General features: G+C 40.3%; 1 protein-coding gene across 1 annotated transcript; it reads right to left on the reverse strand.

Moving 5' to 3' along the window:
• Window positions 1–2,795: 2,795 nt before the first annotated feature.
• On the reverse strand, window positions 2,796–20,374 carry knl1 (kinetochore scaffold 1). The gene is made up of 34 exons (XM_079290904.1): window positions 20,230–20,374; window positions 19,876–19,910; window positions 18,968–19,004; window positions 18,815–18,874; window positions 18,539–18,621; window positions 18,400–18,452; window positions 18,286–18,307; window positions 17,806–17,849; window positions 17,661–17,713; window positions 16,707–17,460; window positions 16,524–16,576; window positions 16,072–16,290; window positions 14,241–14,699; window positions 12,434–12,892; window positions 10,595–11,084; window positions 10,348–10,388; window positions 9,502–10,041; window positions 7,799–9,292; window positions 7,594–7,714; window positions 7,435–7,490; window positions 7,244–7,342; window positions 7,039–7,154; window positions 6,566–6,656; window positions 6,281–6,397; window positions 6,097–6,184; window positions 5,896–5,958; window positions 5,783–5,822; window positions 5,593–5,697; window positions 5,339–5,439; window positions 4,844–4,909; window positions 4,430–4,539; window positions 4,143–4,264; window positions 3,873–3,998; window positions 2,796–3,477 (listed from the first exon to the last, which is right to left on the reverse strand). Exons 2-34 carry the CDS (start codon window positions 19,902–19,904, stop codon window positions 3,381–3,383), a joined length of 6,408 nt encoding a protein of 2,135 aa, XP_079147030.1. The 5' UTR covers window positions 19,905–19,910; window positions 20,230–20,374; the 3' UTR covers window positions 2,796–3,380.
• Between the last annotated feature and the right edge of the window lie 201 nt (window positions 20,375–20,575).

Here is a 20,575-nt window from a genome sequence, read left to right on the forward strand (position 1 = left end):
AATCCACATGAATTAAACTGTGCTAATGAGCTTCTGCATATCCACATGCACATCCACAAAATAAAAGTAGATATATACTGATAGAGGTCTGGCTTAGCATTGCAGACACAGCAAAGCCAAACAACACTGATCTCAGAAGGTAGCTTTGGGTGACTCCAAGTTATATTTATGTGGAAGTATAACGTCCAAACCATTATTTATGTCTCTAAATATCAAATCATTATCCAAGCAGGACTTGGAGCCGAGGGTTGCCGCGACAGGTGCTTTTGTTTCTAATCTTGTTTCTAGAGATAAAAATGAAAAACAGTCCTTTACTAGATTAAAGCGCATTCTCCATTTCCCTTTCTTTTCTTTATTGCATGAAGCACCAGTTTCCATCTTCCAAAACCAATTCTGCCACCTCCAAGCTCTCCCTCCCTGGTGAAATACTGCTCCTGGATCTGTGGGTAAACAGATTGGGACCAGGTTGCTTGAGGCCAAATGTTCCCACTTTACAGAATTAGACATTTGGACTGTCGCCATTTTTTTCATCTAAATCCCAATAAACTGTTACATTTGTCGGTCATGAAGGAGCTTCATTGCACCTCTCATATGTGGTGATGCATTTAATGTCAAGTGGAAACGATCTTGACATTATTGGGCAACACAGCAGTGTATCTTTAATCAACTTGGATCAATTTGATTTCTTGTTTCATCCCATTTTGGATCCACCCTCACAGTTTATCTGATTCAATTGGTTTAACGCCGTGCAATGGTGACTGGGTTGAGATCATAGCTGTTTTACAGGTTTCACTTTTACGTTAAAAGATAATGAATTACAGATTTTTAGCGACAGTAGCAGCATGGCAACATGTCTATTGATTCCTTTGAAATATAGTCGGGGTTCCCAGTGGCTAAATCCTGCTGACTGATCCCCTGACTTTTCCTCTAGTGCCACCATGACGTTGACATTTGCGGTTTTGAGTGAAATTTCTTGTGAACTATTGCGAATTGCCACAAAATTTGTTCTTGTCATAACTGACTGACTTCAAACTAATTTAACTCTTTTCATTGAGCATCATTATAAGGTCAAAAGTTGTAATATTTGGTCATAAAATATAATTTATTCCAATCCCATCTGGCTCATCTGTACTTTGTGTTTAGTGCTAATTACGTTAGCATGCTAATGTGATACAACTGAACACTTACTAAAAGTTCTGTTTTGTGCCTTTTACTATCAGTGCCCTGCAACTTACACAAACCCTTATTACAAGCACCTATTCAATCCCCCCAAATCTCTCACACACACACACACTCACACTCACACTCACACACACACACACCAGTGCAACCGCTCTGTCTGCACCGTCTATATTTGCAACCCTGCCATCACTTTGAATTCACTTAACTGGAGTAAAAACCAACTAATACCTATTTGTATTGTGTTCTGGTCTAATGAATGATTCAGGTTCCTATTGTAAACAAGGACAAATGCTTCAGCGGATCGATTGAAACTAATTTGAGTTTGCTACCAAATGCTACTTCAGCCAAACCTAACGCCCGCCTGGACACCCTGTGTGTCTTCGATCTGGTTTGACAGCAGCCGTTGTTTCTGGGGGAAGGGACGGAGGAACTCGTGTCCCCCGACGGCTCACTAGAGGGTGACGGTTTGGAAAGTCCCCTTTGACCTTTGACGTCGGGGCTTGAGGAATGGACAGCCCCCCCCCCAGAGTTTCCAATGAACTCTGGACACTGTCCATGTCAGTCATGTTTTGGCTGTCGCCAATGAGCTTTAGCAAGCTCTGCAGCTAGATACTACCATGTTTATGTTGGTTCAAGAAAAGACAGAGCCGACACAGATGAGCCGTCTTTGATTGATGCCAACGTGCAGCTGCTCTCTGGTCATTGCTGAAGGGTTACAAGGTGTCTAGTAGCCCTAAGATCTGTGAAACATGGTTAAACTCACCCGGAAACAAAACCAAGTCTAATTTTGTGTTACTAAATTGTTCATAGATGAAAAGCAGCACAATGTTGTGCTGCACAAAAGTATTTGTCATTTGCAGTTTATATACATAACATACATATCTTACATTCGCTCCATGATTATCCAGCAGTTCTTAACCGGTCACAAGATGGTTAAACAAATTTGGAAAGAACATCTATATTTGTGCTACTCAAAACTTTTACATTTTCGTCCGGCTATTTCTGGCCTTCAAAAAAAAAAAATCCTTCAAATCAAACAATCTGAGCAGGAAAAAAACACCACTGGTTCAACTGCTCACAGATATCCACACTACGGTCAGTAGACATTGAGGTCACAAACCAAAGTGTGTGTTGAACAGGTGACATGTTTTACAGAGCTATGGCGCCCTCTAAAGCATAACCACAGTATAGCATTTAACACTGAAGGCGTGTTTTAATAAGGGAATAATGTCAACTCGGTTGATGTCATGAAGTAGAACAGAGCAGCACACAGAAGAGTTAAAAAGACATTTTGTAGAGGATAAGTGCAGTGACAGATGTTGATGGTTGACATCTCAGCTGTTCAAACACAAAGCCTATCAAATCGGTTAATACGGTCTTAAAGCGCATTAGTCTCATCAATAACACAATGTCTGCCTCGTAAGATATATATTTCACATTCTGCAAAGTGATTTATATTATTGATGATACATTACTGAAACAGTTCAACCTACATGGTGTAGCAGATTAAGAAGACTACAGAATGTAACCTGTGAATTGATCTTCATTCAGGTGCATCCTGGGAATAAAACACAGTTCAGCAAACAATAGCACAGACAAAACAATTGAAACTATTTTTTTTAAATGCACTTACATTTATTTAACAAGTTTTGGTCTAATGACTAAAGTACAACACATCTTTGAAAAATGAAAAGAGGAACTGTCGTGACAAAATATAGTGAAATATATTTACATATGTTCAGAACTGTACAAAGCTACAGCTGGATGTGACGTGTTTATAAGCAAGACAAAGAACTGTAAGCTGGGTTCACGTTAACCACCTGGAGGAGACTCTGCACTCCAGACCAGAGAACAACAACCGTGTTTAATCTGTTCAAGGTTCACATAATCACGAAACAAATCTAAATTGAACCAAATTCTAGCAAGATGACATAACAGAACTTCGAATTACTTGAATAACCTAAAATAATATCTGTATCACATTTACATTCTTTCTTATCCAAAAACAAACTTGTATGTATGTCTTTAGAGACATTTCGGGACATTAATGTTGGCGATTGTAAATAATGGTGATAACGATTTGCAAAACATTTACATATATATTTATCATTTTTTAGATATAAAAAAAGCCAGACAACACATTTCAAAGTTTTAAACATCCATACTGTACAAAAGAGTTTGAATAGAAACGATGGGTCTCAACAGAGCAGATTACCATGAATGGTTTTGACAATCTTGGTCAGGAGGTTCTTGGCTGGACTGATCGACGCCACAATCTCCTCGATCTGCTGGATCCTGCAAATAAATGAAAACATCAAATATATATCAAACTAAATAGCGCCACGTCAGCACTGCGCTTACGTAGCGCTGAAGTGTCTGTACCGGTTCCTTTCTATGCACATAAAAGCCTCGAGCAGCCAAACCAAATAGGCAAAGAAAGAGAATATGATAAAAGTTGAATCATTTAAATAATAAAACCCTAAAATATGTCATAAATTCATTCTCCCATTTACATGCGTAACATGGGGAAAGAGAGCGAAAAAAGACTAAGTATAAATAAACTCTTTGGTTTGTGGTGAAAAACACATTTTTGTTTACAGGCTTTTAAAATTGCATTTCCCACAAAACAAAAAGGCAGGAAAGCATAAAATCATCTATTTCTACTGAATTCATATTTGAGTCAAACTTACGTCGCGTTTCCGAACACGTTGCTGAAGCTCTGCACTTGAAGGACATAGCGGTGGTCGATCACGTCGACAGAGAAGATCACTTCAAACTTGGAAAGTGTCTTGAGAGAGCTGAAGACAATGTGCACTCTAGAAGAAGACGATGAAAAGAAAGGATATTAAACAATATAATGTGAGCTTTTATTCTATTTCTGTTTATCAACACTAGTTGAATTGGTTTGTGATTCATCATTATATTCTAATATTCAGATTTTGGTCGGGGAGAGTTCTTACCGAGTGTCCACACAGCTGATGTGGAGAATATCAAGCCTCAGACCTCCCCACATTTTCAGCAGACGCAACTCCTCTCCCAGCAGACGACAGCGACTCACCACCAGGCCAACATCATGGAGCAGCTACGCACAGCAGGAGACACAATGAAGTTTCACATAGACTGTGTAAAACCCTATATCCACGAAAGGTAGAACACAAGTATGAGACAGAATACTACGGGTCCACAACCTGCAGCTGCACACGTGGCCGTCTTGCAGTAAACGGAACACATCTCCATTGACACCTACCATTGTAACATGTCTGCTTGTTGGATACTTCTCCACCCAGTCATGTTCTCCCTCCACGTACTCTGAGAGCAGCTTGTGAACGAGGCAGGCGTGGCCCTGTGACTTCTCATCTAGTTAGAAAACAAAATTTACAGTAGTCGGCTTTTTGTCTTACAATAAACAAATTGCCGGTAACAAGAATGTCCTCAATCCTCAAAATGTATCCTCATTATAAAGCCCACACAGACCACTCGAAGAAGCATTTGATCATTTGACATGGAAGGTATTTAGACGGGCGAGTAGATGAGAAAGAGACACGAATCAAGATTTGAGCTCATGTAAATCCAAACACACACGTATACATATATAATATATATATAAAATATTCATCACATATTCTGACATGACACGACTTTTTGCATCGTTTTTTCTCACCATCAAGTTGAAATTTGAATGAGACGTGTGATATTTTCCTCTCAGGCTGATCACCAGCATCCGTACCTACAAAAACAATAAGAAAAGACAAATAGTATTAATTGGAAAAAACATTTATATATATATAAAAAAAGAAGCTTGACTGTAAATGCAAACGCATAGTCTTTTCAGAAACACAAGTCAAGTAAATATACTTTCACTCAATGTCTGCCTAGTACACACACTACATGTCTGTGTGTAGTTTGGCTGGTAAACAGTAGCTTTAACTGCAAAGCTGAAGTTAGAATGGATTAGTGTGGCTAAAAGGGCAACATGGTTAAAATGTTCAGCCTTTAGAGACTTATTGGTGGATGCACATGTTAAATTAAAAACAGAAATTCTTGTAGAAACAGTAGGACCGCGGTCCACCATGTATAAGCCGTACCAGCTTATCTAAAGTTTAAAAATCAACTCCCTGCTCACTCCCTCTGTAGCGTCCGTCTGTTGAAGACTCACCGCTGGACTGTTCATACAGCAGCTCCAGCCGCAAGGTCTCATTAAGGAACGTGTAGGTGGTGCAGTCGTCGGTCTTCTCTGCAAACCTCCATTCATTCAGCCTGAGGTAAGAAATGTACAAAAAGGCTTTTAACTTTAACATCGTTGTGTAACATGAAAGTGGTTCACGGTGCAGCATGAGCAGCTTTTTTTTTTTTAGGTCCTCCGTGTTTTGACACTTAAGCTGTGAAAGTTCATTCAAATGAGAAACGGACATGTGCAGCACGTCGACGGGGCTCTCGAGGTTCCTCGTCTCAGCTTTCAGCCGGTTCAGTTTATTGGAGTTCTGCTTCTTCTGCATCTCCAGTTCGGATATTTGTCTTGTGGCAAAAGCAAAGAAAATAATGAATATCTAAAGTGTCTAAACATTAAAAAAAAAGACATTCATTAATATTCTCAACTCACCGTTCATTATCCGCCAAAGCCTCAGCGACTGTCTGCATTTCTGTAAAAAAAAAAATCAACATTCAATTCACGCAGATAAAAATAAATAATAACAATGAAACGGTATTAGTTACCTTCCTGACGCGAGTTCAGACTTGGTTTGCCTTCGAAGCCCTTTTCTTCAACTGCAGTAAGTTCTAGAGGACGGGAAAAACAAATCATCACATCCACACCAACACAGCCCGTTTCTGTGGGTGTGAATCATTAACCAGTCACACAGAGAAGGTGGCACAGTGAACTGAACAGCCAGGAGTCAGTTTCCCACAGTAGCATACCGATTTCTGTTTTCCGAATACAATCGTCCAAACTTTTCAGGATCTCATCTGCTTCCTCAAGCTTTCCTTTCAACCTCTGCTGCTCCTCCTGAAAAGATGAGAAATATCTTTAAACCTTCCACGTGCCCCCAAAAGACCCAGGAGGTTGTAATTCAGTTTGGTTCTGTGTGTGGAGGACTCTTACCAGATCAGCCTGCACCAGGTTGGAGTACAACACCTCCTTCATTTCATGGGACTGAACTCTGCTCAACTTCCTGAAGAGGTTATTTCTCTCTTTTAGTTTTGCACCAAAAGAATTGAGCTGTGAATTCAAAGAAACACAGTGAGGGTCAGGAGTGGAATCATACAGCTAACCGATACTCTTTCCACTGCTACATCTACATGAACAGCTACATACACTGTAAACAGGTCACATGACAGGAAAATAAATTGCAGTTAAATAGAAATACACTGGGTGGTCCTTTCATACCTCCGTCTCTGTAAAATGTCTCACTTCTTCCCACAAAGGTCTGTTAACAACCTTCAGTGGTTTGTCTCGGTCCTGCATTCGCTCCTTCAACCTGGGCAGAGGACAGAACAGGCCTGTGTGTTATTTTAACCTCTTAGAACAGTTCCTTTCTTTGGATTTTCAAAATTGTATTCTGTAATTCTGCCACTAAATATCAAAACATACACGGGCTATAGGCTGAAGCCACAGGTGAAGATTCAGAGATAACGGTGGTATTTTGGCCTCAGAGCTTCAGCTGTTTGGTTGGTTCATGTGTATTCTTGCTATTTTACAATAACTGACGGCAGCAGATGGCCAAGTACCACACATTGCACCTTTTTAGGGGCCATGCTGACCTAAAGTGCGACACGAACCCCCTTCAAGGAAGAAAAACCACCCGGTTAAACAGCGTGACAAACTAAAGTCGTGAATGTGTTAAACGTAAGCGTGCATACCCCTCCACCCGTTCTGTGAGGTTGAGGACGTCGGTCTCATACACCATCTGTTTAGGACGGTAGATGTGTCTGTCTCTCCATAAGTCCATCGCTGTGCAGTCTGTGTCTGACAAACGCTGCAAAAAAAAAAATGGAAGTAATTTTACTACATTTGGCTGTTCTTCCATATATATATTTTTTTTAACATTAATGAAGATGAACGTACTCTGCCGGGAAGGATGCTTTGCCGAGGAGTATGGATGACGAAGTCTATGTTGAAGAGGTTAAAGAACTCCAACACTGTAATGGTGCCATCGTTGAGTTTCTGGAATCAAAACATTGAGGGCAATAAACAAAGGAATTTAAAAAAAAAAAGACTTTTTAACGATGTATTCATAACATATGTCAACAATATACCTGCACATCATTGGTGTAGTCTTCAAGCTGGGATTCAACCAGGCTTTGTTTGAAAGCTGAAAAAAACAAATACCGGCGATGATAATTGGCTGAGAATCTGAGGATCCCCAATTGTGTCAGGAACTTGATGATACTCGATGTGAATCCAAAACAACTTACTTGATTCAAATGTAGCTTCACATCTGGTGCTGGCGGAGTGAGAGCTGTTGGAGTAATCTGTGGTCTGTGACGTCGTGCTTGGAGCTCTAGCAATGTTACTGTCGCACTCCACAACATGAGACTGAACATCGGAAACAAATGAAGGATTTAAAGCACGTCAAGGTAAACAAAGTAAACAAAAGACATTATCCATTATTTGACCTACCGTTTCAACGTCAGTGGTCGCCTCAGTGGAGGTTTTCATTCTCTCTTCATCCTCCGTGTTTTCGTCTCCTGGCAGAGGTCTCTTTTTCCCGTGGACAGAACTAACAAAGTCCGGTTCAAACACGTCTTCCTCGAACAGCTTGTGCGCGTGGATCCCGCGGGAAGCACTCACTTCTCCAGTGGCTCTCTGAGGACTCATGTCCAGCATTTCAGACATATCTTCGTAGCTTAGAAGCTCTTCGTCGTAAATATCAAAGTTGCTCAGTTTACTCGTGATATCGACAGAGACTGTCCTCGTTTGTTCTCCCACAGGATTCGGCTTCTTTGCGTCTTCGGGTTTGCCTCTTTGGGGGAGTTTTGCCTTAAAGCTTCTCATTGAGAGTCTCGACATAAGTTGCTTCGTCTTCAGGTTGAAAGGAGTTGCAGTAGTAAAGGGTTCTTCTTCTTCTTGCGTAAGACTTTGGGCTTGTGTATTTTCCTCCGTGTTTACCAAACCCACTTCAGGTTCAGCCTCCATTACAGCTGTGCATTCGGTTTTGTCTTGCGAGGTTCTGTCCGTGTCGTGTTCCAGTCGAGGCACAGCTGCTGTGCAGGCATCCATGGCAACAGGTGCTGTAGCCGTTATGTGGCTGAAATGTCTTACTTTTGATTGAAGATCGGCCAAACTCATTCGCCTGGACTTCCGTGAAGGCGCTGCATCAACGTCATGGTCGACAGCACTGGGTGAGCTCTCCATCGTCTGCGGCAAAGTTTGATTTCTCGGGTCGCACCCGGTCACCGTTTCATTCGAGGGAAGAGAATCGGGAAGGTTTGTGATTTCAGGGTCGGATGATCCCAGTGCTTCACTGCCTGACTGTGAAGTGACTTCGGTTTTCTTCGACTGGTCAGAATTGGGGCACATGTCCTGGGTGGACGAAGGGCACCGAGGCGGCTCCCCTGTCTGTCCCAAAATGCAGCCCGTCTGAACTTCCCTCGTATCCATGCTTACATCTTCCCCCATCATGGTTTCATTCATTGGCTTCTTCACGGCAGCTGGAGCTTCCTTTTCAGGACCCACCTCAGGCTTCCGTGTCTTCACTTGGTCCAGAAAGCCATTTGTGTCTACATCTTTTTGAGGAGACACTTCAGCAGGAGCCACTTCAGCAGGAGCCACTTCAGCAGGAGCCACTGCGCCGGCGATCACAGCCCAGGGGCCACTTGTCTTAGATAATGAGTTTCTAAATCCTGGATCCAAAGCGTGTGCTGGTAAAAATCTGTTACTCTGCCGAAGATGTGAATTCGATGCCGATAAGTCGGCAATATTGACAGTGAGGCACTGGGACTCATCCATAGCTGCATCGGTTGCAGCTATGGATGAGTCCACATGTTGGCGAGACCGGGGTGCCAAATTGGTGGCAATGTCTACAATGTGATTTCTCGTCACATCCATACAGTCCTCTTCAGCAGTAAACCTCACTGTCTTCTCTCTGCAGTCGTCTTCAGCGTCGAACTTGACCTAAAGGAGAAAGTCATAGAAACTGGGTCAACTTTTATAGGACAGCAAGTTAACATTATCATTTCATAATTAAAACATGAAAAGAATGGATTCGTGCAGCTTTAACGGAGGTTTAAAGATGCAGTATTGGGTCAAGTGCGCAGCATCGTGATTCCTTCGGTAAACATATTTGTGTAAAAGATCAGATTAAGGGAAGGTTTAAGGCTCACCTGATGTTTTTGCACCTTCGTCTTTAAAGAAGCAGTCAATGAGGTATCCAAAGCTGATCCCAGCGCTTCATTGTGCTGCTGTCCTGAAGTCATCTGTTTCTTCACACTTCCACAGGAGGTGTACATGTCTTGTGTGGGGAAAAGAAACTGGAAAGGCTCGTCTGAGCCAGTGAGTCCTATAGTGCGACCCGTCTGAGCTCCAGTCATGTCCATGCTCACATCCTCTTCTGGACAGTCTGTCCCTCCATTCGATGAGTCTCCGATGTCAGAGGACTGTGCAGCTGTAGGCGTCATTCTTCTGATCACAGGATCACCACTGGGGCCACTGGTTTTTGAGAGGCTTGTAGTAAAACTTGGATTCAAACTGTGTGCTGATCTGTTTCTAGGCCGACCATCTTGTTTCTTTACAGGGAGAAGTGCATCTGATAGTAAATTACTTGTAATATCTACATTGAGGACCTGGGTCATATCCATCGCTGCATCCTGTGCAGTGAACCGCACGGTTTTCTCTCCGCAGTCGTCTTCAGTAGCAAACTTGACCTTTGGAAGGGAAAAAATAAAACGCTGTAAGAGTACAGTCCTAGAAAACATCAATGACAATTACATTTTTTTATATGTATATTGGAGACAATAAATATTAAGTATGCTGCCATTTTCTAAAAGAAATAGATAAATGTAATCACTGAGATTCTGCACAACTTGAATCAATAGGTAGCAATGCTGCACGGACCACAAACAGCTCTTAAAACACAACTTAGTTTTAATATCACAGGTGATTTATATGAATTAATTCTGCAAAATAATTACACACTTCAAAAATGATAGCAAGTGAATGTTTAAGCTCACCGGATTTCTTTGCACCCTTGTCTTCAGAGAGGTTTCCATACCTGACGAGAGGAGAAAGGGAATCAAAGTAAATGCAAATGAGAAAAAGCAATCAGACCCATTTAAAATAGTAGTAAATGAAATTAAAGGCACTGTAAAGTTGTTATTTGTGCTGAAGATGAAATTAAATGTTTGCTCAGATGTTAAAATTTTTGTCCTCTCATCGTCTCTTTTTGGTTTCTCTCACTTGATTATTTGAGTTCCGTACCTTTGCGGTTAGATGATCCCAGCTCTTCATTGTTCTTCTGTCCAGAAGTCATCTCTCGTTTCTTCACACTTCCACAGGCGGTGTACATGTCTTGTGTGGGGAAAAGAAACTGGCAAGGATCGTCTGAGCCAGTGGGTCCTCTAATGCGACCCGTCTGAGCTCCAGTCATGTCCATGCTCACATCCTCTTCTGGACAGACTGTCCCTCCATTCGACGAGTCTCCGATGTCAAAGGACTGTGCAGCTGTAGGAGTCATTCTTCTGATCACAGGATCACCACTGGGGCCACTGGTTTTTGAGAGGCTTGTAGTAAAACTTGGATTCAAACTGTTTCTAGGCCGACCATCTTGTTTCTTTACAGGGAGAAGTGCATCCGATAGTAAATTACTTGCAATATCTACATTGAGGACCTGGGTCATATCCATCGCTGCATCCTGTGCAGTGAACCGCACGGTTTTCTCTCCGCAGTCGCCTTCAGTAGCAAACTTGATCTTTGGAAGGGAAAAAATAAACGCTGTAAGAGTACAGTCCTAGAAAACAGACAATTACATTTTTTTTTTTATATATATTGGAGACAATAAATATCAAGTATGCTGCCATTTTCTAAAAGAAATAGATAAATGTAATCACTGAGATTCTGCACAACTTGAATCAGCGTCGGAAATACACAAGGGCAAAGGGCAAAACTGCCCCTAAGAAATATCATTTTGCCCCTGATATCACTAGGAGAGGGGCAAAAAATGCCCCCGAAAAAAATGGAGCGCTTCCTAATCAGACCTGTGACTGCGGTCAACTCAGCAGACACTTACATGTTAGTGCACCTATATGCTGACATTCACGGTAAACGCATTTAAACGGCGCAGATCGGGAGCGAGCGAAGGACCTTGAAAGTTAACGGAAAGATTTACGTGAGACAACATCCGGTTTTCAGAATAAGATGCCAACAAAGTATACATATTGCATTATGGAAATTAGATTAAATGAATTATAGTCACATTAAGTACAAAACATGCTACCTGCATCTCGTGAGTTAAAGGGAAAATACACCTAAATTGTGCGTAAAGTGTCTTTATTCTTTGATTTGAGGGTTGCTGGAAATGAATAACACCTGACTGACAGTCAATTAAGATATTTTACTAAGTAAAAACTTTGAACTGAATTTGTACCTTCAAATGGCATATTTAAAAAAAAATTGAAGGTGCTATAAAAATGTTTTTCTCAAAAACTCCACACGACTAATGCATAAGTTCAGGTCAGAAGTGGGTAATATCACAATATTTGAGGTGCTACAAAAATATTTTTTCTCAATAATTCCATACAATGACTGATGTATATGTAATCATCGAGGCATCGTTGACTTAATAATTGTTTAAAACATTTAATAATAACAATAAATAACTACAAATGAATAAGAATAAAATTGAATGTGATTGTCTGATTTATGTTTGTTTTTTGTTAAATAAATCTAAGAAAACACTTTGAATCTGTAGGCTACTGCCTAATAGTCTTATTATTGCCATTTGATGACAATTGTTCATATATTGTAAGCATATGTATTATTTTGAACAAAGGTTAAATGTTATTTCACAAGTCACAAAAAATGCCCCCAAATTATTGTTGAAAATGCCCCTGGATTTCAGTCAGTGGGGGCAAAAAGTGGCCCCAAAACAATATGTGAATTTCCTACCCTGACTTGAATCAATAGGTAACAATGCTGCACGGACCACAAACAGCTCTTAAAACACAAGTTAGTTTTAATAGCACAGGTGATGTATATTAATTAATTCTGTAAAATAATTACACACTTCAAAAATGATAGCAAGTGAATGTTTAAGCTCACCGGATTCTGTCCTGAAGTCATATCTTGTTTCTTCACACTTCCACAGGAGGTGTACATGTCTTGTGTGGGGAAAAGAAACTGGAAAGGATCGTCTGAGCCAGTGGGTCCTCTAATGCGACCCGTCTGAGCTCCAGTCATGTCCATGCTCACATCCTCTTCTGGACAGACTGTCCCTCCATTCGACGAGTCTCCGATGTCAAAGGACTGTGCAGCTGTAGGAGTCATTCTTCTGATCACAGGATCACCACTGGGGCCACTGGTTTTTGAGAGGCTTGTAGTAAAACTTGGATTCAAACTGTTTCTAGGCCGACCATCTTGTTTCTTTACAGGGAGAAGTGCATCCGATAGTAAATTACTTGCAATATCTACATTGAGGACCTGGGTCATATCCATCGCTGCATCCTGTGCAGTGAACCGCACGGTTTTCTCTCCGCAGTCGCCTTCAGTAGCAAACTTGATCTTTGGAAGGGAAAAAATAAACGCTGTAAGAGTACAGTCCTAGAAAACAGACAATTACATTTTTTTTTTATATATATTGGAGACAATAAATATCAAGTATGCTGCCATTTTCTAAAAGAAATAGATAAATGTAATCACTGAGATTCTGCACAACTTGAATCAGCGTCGGAAATACACAAGGGCAAAGGGCAAAACTGCCCCTAAGAAATATCATTTTGCCCCTGATATCACTAGGAGAGGGGCAAAAAATGCCCCCGAAAAAAATGGAGCGCTTCCTAATCAGACCTGTGACTGCGGTCAACTCAGCAGACACTTACATGTTAGTGCACCTATATGCTGACATTCACGGTAAACGCATTTAAACGGCGCAGATCGGGAGCGAGCGAAGGACCTTGAAAGTTAACGGAAAGATTTACGTGAGACAACATCCGGTTTTCAGAATAAGATGCCAACAAAGTATACATATTGCATTATGGAAATTAGATTAAATGAATTATAGTCACATTAAGTACAAAACATGCTACCTGCATCTCGTGAGTTAAAGGGAAAATACACCTAAATTGTGCGTAAAGTGTCTTTATTCTTTGATTTGAGGGTTGCTGGAAATGAATAACACCTGACTGACAGTCAATTAAGATATTTTACTAAGTAAAAACTTTGAACTGAATTTGTACCTTCAAATGGCATATTTAAAAAAAAATTGAAGGTGCTATAAAAATGTTTTTCTCAAAAACTCCACACGACTAATGCATAAGTTCAGGTCAGAAGTGGGTAATATCACAATATTTGAGGTGCTACAAAAATATTTTTTCTCAATAATTCCATACAATGACTGATGTATATGTAATCATCGAGGCATCGTTGACTTAATAATTGTTTAAAACATTTAATAATAACAATAAATAACTACAAATGAATAAGAATAAAATTGAATGTGATTGTCTGATTTATGTTTGTTTTTTGTTAAATAAATCTAAGAAAACACTTTGAATCTGTAGGCTACTGCCTAATAGTCTTATTATTGCCATTTGATGACAATTGTTCATATATTGTAAGCATATGTATTATTTTGAACAAAGGTTAAATGTTATTTCACAAGTCACAAAAAATGCCCCCAAATTATTGTTGAAAATGCCCCTGGATTTCAGTCAGTGGGGGCAAAAAGTGGCCCCAAAACAATATGTGAATTTCCTACCCTGACTTGAATCAATAGGTAACAATGCTGCACGGACCACAAACAGCTCTTAAAACACAAGTTAGTTTTAATAGCACAGGTGATGTATATTAATTAATTCTGTAAAATAATTACACACTTCAAAAATGATAGCAAGTGAATGTTTAAACTCACCGGATTCTGTCCTGAAGTCATATCTTGTTTCTTCACACTTCCACAGGAGGTGTACATGTCTTGTGTGGGGAAAAGAAACTGGAAAGGATCGTCTGAGCCAGTGGGTCCTCTAATGCGACCCGTCTGAGCTCCAGTCATGTCCATGCTCACATCCTCTTCTGGACAGACTGTCCCTCCATTCGACGAGTCTCCGATGGCAAAGGACTGTGCAGCTGTAGGAGTCATTCTTCTGATCACAGGATCACCACTGGGGCCACTGGTTTTTGAGAGGCTTGTAGTAAAACTTGGATTCAAACTGTTTCTAGGCCGACCATCTTGTTTCTTTACAGGGAGAAGTGCATCCGATAGTAAATTACTTGCAATATCTACATTGAGGACCTGGGTCATATCCATCGCTGCATCCTGTGCAGTGAACCGCACGGTTTTCTCTCCGCAGTCGCCTTCAGTAGCAAACTTGATCTTTGGAAGGGAAAAAATAAACGCTGTAAGAGTACAGTCCTAGAAAACAGACAATTACATTTTTTTTTTATATATATTGGAGACAATAAATATCAAGTATGCTGCCATTTTCTAAAAGAAATAGATAAATGTAATCACTGAGATTCTGCACAACTTGAATCAGCGTCGGAAATACACAAGGGCAAAGGGCAAAACTGCCCCTAAGAAATATCATTTTGCCCCTGATATCACTAGGAGAGGGGCAAAAAATGCCCCCGAAAAAAATGGAGCGCTTCCTAAGCAGACCTGTGACTGCGGTCAACTCAGCAGACACTTACATGTTAGTGCACCTATATGCTGACATTCACGGTAAACGCATTTAAACGGCGCAGATCGGGAGCGAGCGAAGGACCTTGAAAGTTAACGGAAAGATTTACGTGAGACAACATCCGGTTTCTTCAGACCAACATCCGGTTTTCAGAATAAGATGCCAACAAAGTATACATATTGCATTATGGAAATTAGATTAAATGAATTATAGTCACATTAAGTACAAAACATGCTACCTGCATCTCGTGAGTTAAAGGGAAAATACACCTAAATTGTGCGTAAAGTGTCTTTATTCTTTGATTTGAGGGTTGCTGGAAATGAATAACACCTGACTGACAGTCAATTAAGATATTTTACTAAGTAAAAACTTTGAACTGAATTTGTACCTTCAAATGGCATATTTTAAAAAAAATTGAAGGTGCTATAAAAATGTTTTTCTCAAAAACTCCACACGACTAATGCATAAGTTCAGGTCAGAAGTGGGTAATATCACAATATTTGAGGTGCTACAAAAATATTTTTTCTCAATAATTCCATACAATGACTGATGTATATGTAATCATCGAGGCATCGTTGACTTAATAATTGTTTAAAACATTTAATAATAACAACAATAAATAACTACAAATGAATAAGAATAAAATTGAATGTGATTGTCTGATTTATGTTTGTTTTTTGTTAAATAAATCTAAGAAAACACTTTGAATCTGTAGGCTACTGCCTAATAGTCTTATTATTGCCATTTGATGACAATTGTTCATATATTGTAAGCATATGTATTATTTTGAACAAAGGTTAAATGTTATTTCACAAGTCACAAAAAATGCCCCCAAATTATTGTTGAAAATGCCCCTGGATTTCAGTCAGTGGGGGCAAAAAGTGCCCCCAAAACAATATGTGAATTTCCTACCCTGACTTGAATCAATAGGTAACAATGCTGCACGGACCACAAACAGCTCTTAAAACACAAGTTAGTTTTAATAGCACAGGTGATGTATATTAATTAATTCTGTAAAATAATTACACACTTCAAAAATGATAGCAAGTGAATGTTTAAGCTCACCGGATTCTGTCCTGAAGTCATATCTTGTTTCTTCACACTTCCACAGGAGGTGTACATGTCTTGTGCGGGGAAAAGAAACTGGAAAGGATCCTTTGAGCCAGTGGGTCCTCTAATGCGACCCGTCTGAGCTTCAGTCATGTCCATGCTCACATCCTCTTCTGGACAGACTGTCCCTCCATCAAATGATTCTCCAGAAGCCCTGCTTGTATTTCGTGACTGCTATATATATATGTATGTATATATAGAGAGCACATTTAAAAACAACATTTGTTTGTAAGTGCTCTCCAGTCGAGGCAGATGGGTTATGATCTGCCTAAATACAGGTATACATAATTAAAGACATAAGGTGCATAATTGGCAATTTAGCTTCACTTAATGTCAGTACGGCATGACGGATTGTTTTCAGACTTAAAACGTACGTAATACTTAAGTAAACATATTTTAAAACTCACCTCGTGTCTTTGATTGAAATCATGTTGAGATGGATTCTTCAAGGACGTCATATCTGAATTTGGAAATAGAACTAAAATGCTTATTAAACTGTAAATTGTCATCGTATCATAAGTTGTGAAACAATATCAGCAAGGAACATTTACGCCATTAATCAGTCAGCTGGTTGATAGAAAATGAAATACCTTGAGGGTTGAATGGTGCCTGTGGTTTACTGATCTGCTCCTTCTTGGTCTTCTCTTTTGTCTGAGACACTCTGCTGTCATGGTGGGAGTACATTTCTTCTGTGGGGAAGAGCCACTGGAAGGGACCATCGTCATCAGTGAGTCCCAGAATGCGACCGGTCGGAGCTTCAGTCCTATCCATGCTTAAATCCCCTTCAGGACAGAGGGACCTTCCAAAAGAGAATTCAGCGAACTTCCTGGATGAACTCAGTGACTTCTCCATCACAGCTGAAACAGACGTTGGAGCCTGATTTTCTTTATCCACATCAGCCCTTTGTGTTGGAATCTGGGCCGTGGAGCAGTTTGCTCTTTCAGACGATGCAGCAGGCGCCAACGTGGTGATCACAGGATTAACGCCGGAGTCACTCGGTTTGGAGAGACTTGCGAGGAAGTTTTCAAATCCAGCATCCAAAGTAGGTGCTGGAGACAATTTGTTTCTGTTCTCTACTCTCAAATCCATATTTCTGCTGGTGGGCACTGATACTGACCCAGTGCTCAGATTGTGACTCAGGCTCATATCCATGGCTCCATCACTGGCAGTGAGCTTCACTCTGTTCTCTCCTCTGACAGGTAAGGAGTCATAGTTTTGGAGGGAAATGTCTGCAACCAATCCTGCAATGTTTATTGTGTGACTGTGGGTCATGTTCAGGAATGCATAATCAGTACGAAACATCACTGTCTTCTCCCCAAAATCCTGCCCAGTATCAACGTCGGCCTGGTGAAGAAAAATGGCTTTATGTCAATGAATGGTCACTAAATATCAAGTTCTACATAAAAACTTCTCATGAACATCATAATGAAGCATTGTATTAATACAATACATATGATCACAACAAAGAAACTTAACCATTGGTGGCTGCGACAGTTATAAGAACACAACTCGGACAAAAACAGCAAAAGTAACTTCAAGCTCACCGTGTCCCTTTGTTGAGAGGCATGCAGAGGAGCATTCAACAGGGTTTCCATTCCTGAATTTGAGAGATTTGAATTTAGTAAGAGTCATCTTACACTGTAAGAAATAATGTGAGTATGTGGTAATAGCTGTAATGAATATCTCTACCCATTATTTGTTGAATCCCATCTTCAGTGACCACCACCTGGACCCTTATGAAAGCAAACACACAATATTAATTTTGCTACCACAGAACATTTTGACTGTAAGTCAAAGATTAGCATCTTAAAATTAGTGCTGGGCAAGTTAACGCGTTAATTTAGCGTTTACGCATTCATTAATTAACGCCGACAATTATTTTGTCTGCGTTAACGCATTTTTTTTAATTTATTTTTTTTATTTTGATAGTCTGTTGCTAGGAAGTCTTCAGCAGACTACGTTGATGCAGCATGTGGGAGAAGTATAGTTAGATAAACAAAAGCAAGACAAGCTAACAAAAGCCACAGAGAAGTGGAGACAAACTGCAGCCGATTAGTATTCTCACAGCGTTTGGTGTGAACGCACCAATCGTTGCCCAGCACTAACTAAAATCCAACATTTTCAACAGGTCAGCAGCTTAATATGTGCAGCTTGAGAAGATCACCGTACCTGTTTTGTGTGGCTGTCGCTGCTGTGGAAAAACAAAAAAAGGACAAATATTACAAGGCTGCTCCAAAAAAACAAATAAGAACTGAGACACTTATACATACTAACATTACATACTTGTTATTAACTCTTGTGAAGGACTTCGGGCAGGAGAGGCATTTTTTATATCCCTGTAAAGAAAAGAATACAGATTAGGTTGAAATGTCAGCGTCCTTGCGGTAAATCTGAGCCTGACTTTTTTTTGGTGGCGTCTCACTTTGAGAACAAAAGGACGTCGTTGGCCGCAGCAAAACTGACTCTTCTTGAAGTTCTCTTTGCCACCGGTTTGGCACACTCCACCTGAGTGAAAATAAAAACATATAAAGTAAAATATAAAGCCATAAAGTGTTTACCTCTCAAATGTATCCTTGTTAGGGTGACAATTGACACTATATAAAAAAATGTTATGATTGGAGCTCATCTTTCATGATGAGAAATATCCCCATTTTTACATATAAACACTTAACATTTTTAAATCTAGCAATTCAGTTACCACATGTTCCTGCTGCTGTGGTTCAGGGAACCTGACTGATCTCCATGGTGCTTTTAAAATCTAAAAATGAGAAATTGCAGAGGTTATGATTCAGGCCTATGATTTGAATGGAAACTACATGTACTTTGTCCATGAATGATTTGTAGCACTGACCGAGGAAATGCGTCGCTTGGAGAATCCACTGCCTTCACTGTAACAGCACATGAAACACAGTATTCAGCTGTGGTGGGTGTTTGTTCTTATAAAATGTGAATACAGTCTTATCACAAATAAATGGTAATGGTAGCTACAAAGATGGCCTTTAGGTTTATGTAGTCTGTTGCTTTGAAGACACGCTAGTGCAGGGGTGTCAAACATACGGCCCGCGGGCCGGACCCGGCCCACCACGTCATTTTATGTGGCCCACGAATCCGCCAGCAAAAAAAAAAAAAATAATAATAATAATAATTTTTTTTTTTTTTTACAAAAATTTAAAGTTAGATGTGAAAATAAAAATATCCCCATGGTCGAAATTATGAGATAGAAAGTCGAAGTGATGAGATGGCATGTTGTCTGTGTGCCGACATTAAAACTATCACAACAGGTGGACAGGAGATGCAACAGCCCATAAAGAGGATTTCCAACAAGTTTCTCAACATGCGTACTTCTCTGTACTGAAACGTCATCAGTCTCAGCCCAAGTACTGTTCCAATTCAAAGTTCACATCGAGCCAAGCACGGCCCTAATGCCCGGATGTGGCTCGCTCTGCCCATTTTACCCGGGATGCATCGGAGGTGACTTGTCTGTACTTGGGACAGCCAAATATCCCAGAATGCATTTTGCACCAGCAACAGGAAACAATGGCGGAGGAGAAATCACACAACTGGAAGTACGTGTTGTGGAAGTCACAGATATCCCGGGAAACTAAACTAACTATGTTAGGAGTACCGTAGTTACATTTACACGTCTTACATTTACAACCGGCCCTTTGAGGGCGACCGTGATGCTGATGTGGCCCCAGAGTGAAAATGAGTTTGACACCCCTGCGCTAGTGCTTTCTTCTCACAACAGTTTCTACTCACTCATTATTGGCAGGATCCAGAGGCTCCATTTTCAACTGTGAACAAATGAAAACAGAGCTCGATGAGGAAATCAGAGATTCTGCAGTGCATTGTTACATTTAAGTTGGTAAGACATGACATTATGTCACATTTACCTGACCTTTCTTCATCTTTAGCTAAAGAACCAGATATATATATTTTTGTGGGATAAAAAGATAGATCCGGTGCAGTGTTTCAGGTCAAATAAGTTGCTTTATGAGTACTGACCTCAGTAGCGAGCATACATTGTTTGTACCTACGCTAACGTTCGTGTTGGTCGAGCATTAACAAAACAAGAACAATAACTGAACCCAAAATAAACATTATAGCGCATACCTTGTAGTTGTTGTGAGATAATTCCTCGGTTTTACAGCGGATAACGTTATGTTTTTACTTCTTAACTAACGTGAAATAGCTTTCATGCTGCTTATTTTTAGCTGGGTCGACGTGCGAAGCTGTGAGCTGCAGCTAACGTCAACGAGCCTTGAGGCGAACGTCTTCAGTTTTGAATTAAACCGCCTCCACGCATGCGCAGTGACCTATTTCAGTGGGTTTTTGTCTAGTCTTTCGCTGCTTATTTCGACAAGTGCAGTATTGTTAACGCAACAATAATAACAGAATAATACACATGCCGCTTAGCTCGAATTAATCAAGACATACAAACCTTCTGACGACAAGAAAT

The sequence above is a fragment of the Melanostigma gelatinosum genome (genome assembly GCF_949748355.1).
Source record: "Melanostigma gelatinosum genome assembly, chromosome: 19".
Lineage (NCBI taxonomy): Eukaryota > Metazoa > Chordata > Actinopteri > Perciformes > Zoarcidae > Melanostigma > Melanostigma gelatinosum.

Coding starts and splice junctions, on each gene's coding strand:
- knl1 (XM_079290904.1), bottom strand. CDS start 19,904: ATGGAGCCTCTGGATCCTGCCAATAATGA. Junction 18,875..18,967: donor CCAAGCGACGCATTTCCTCG/GTCAGTGCTACA, acceptor TCTCATTTTTAG/ATTTTAAAAGCACCATGGAG. Junction 4,540..4,843: donor ATTCAAATTTCAACTTGATG/GTGAGAAAAAAC, acceptor TTTTCTAACTAG/ATGAGAAGTCACAGGGCCAC.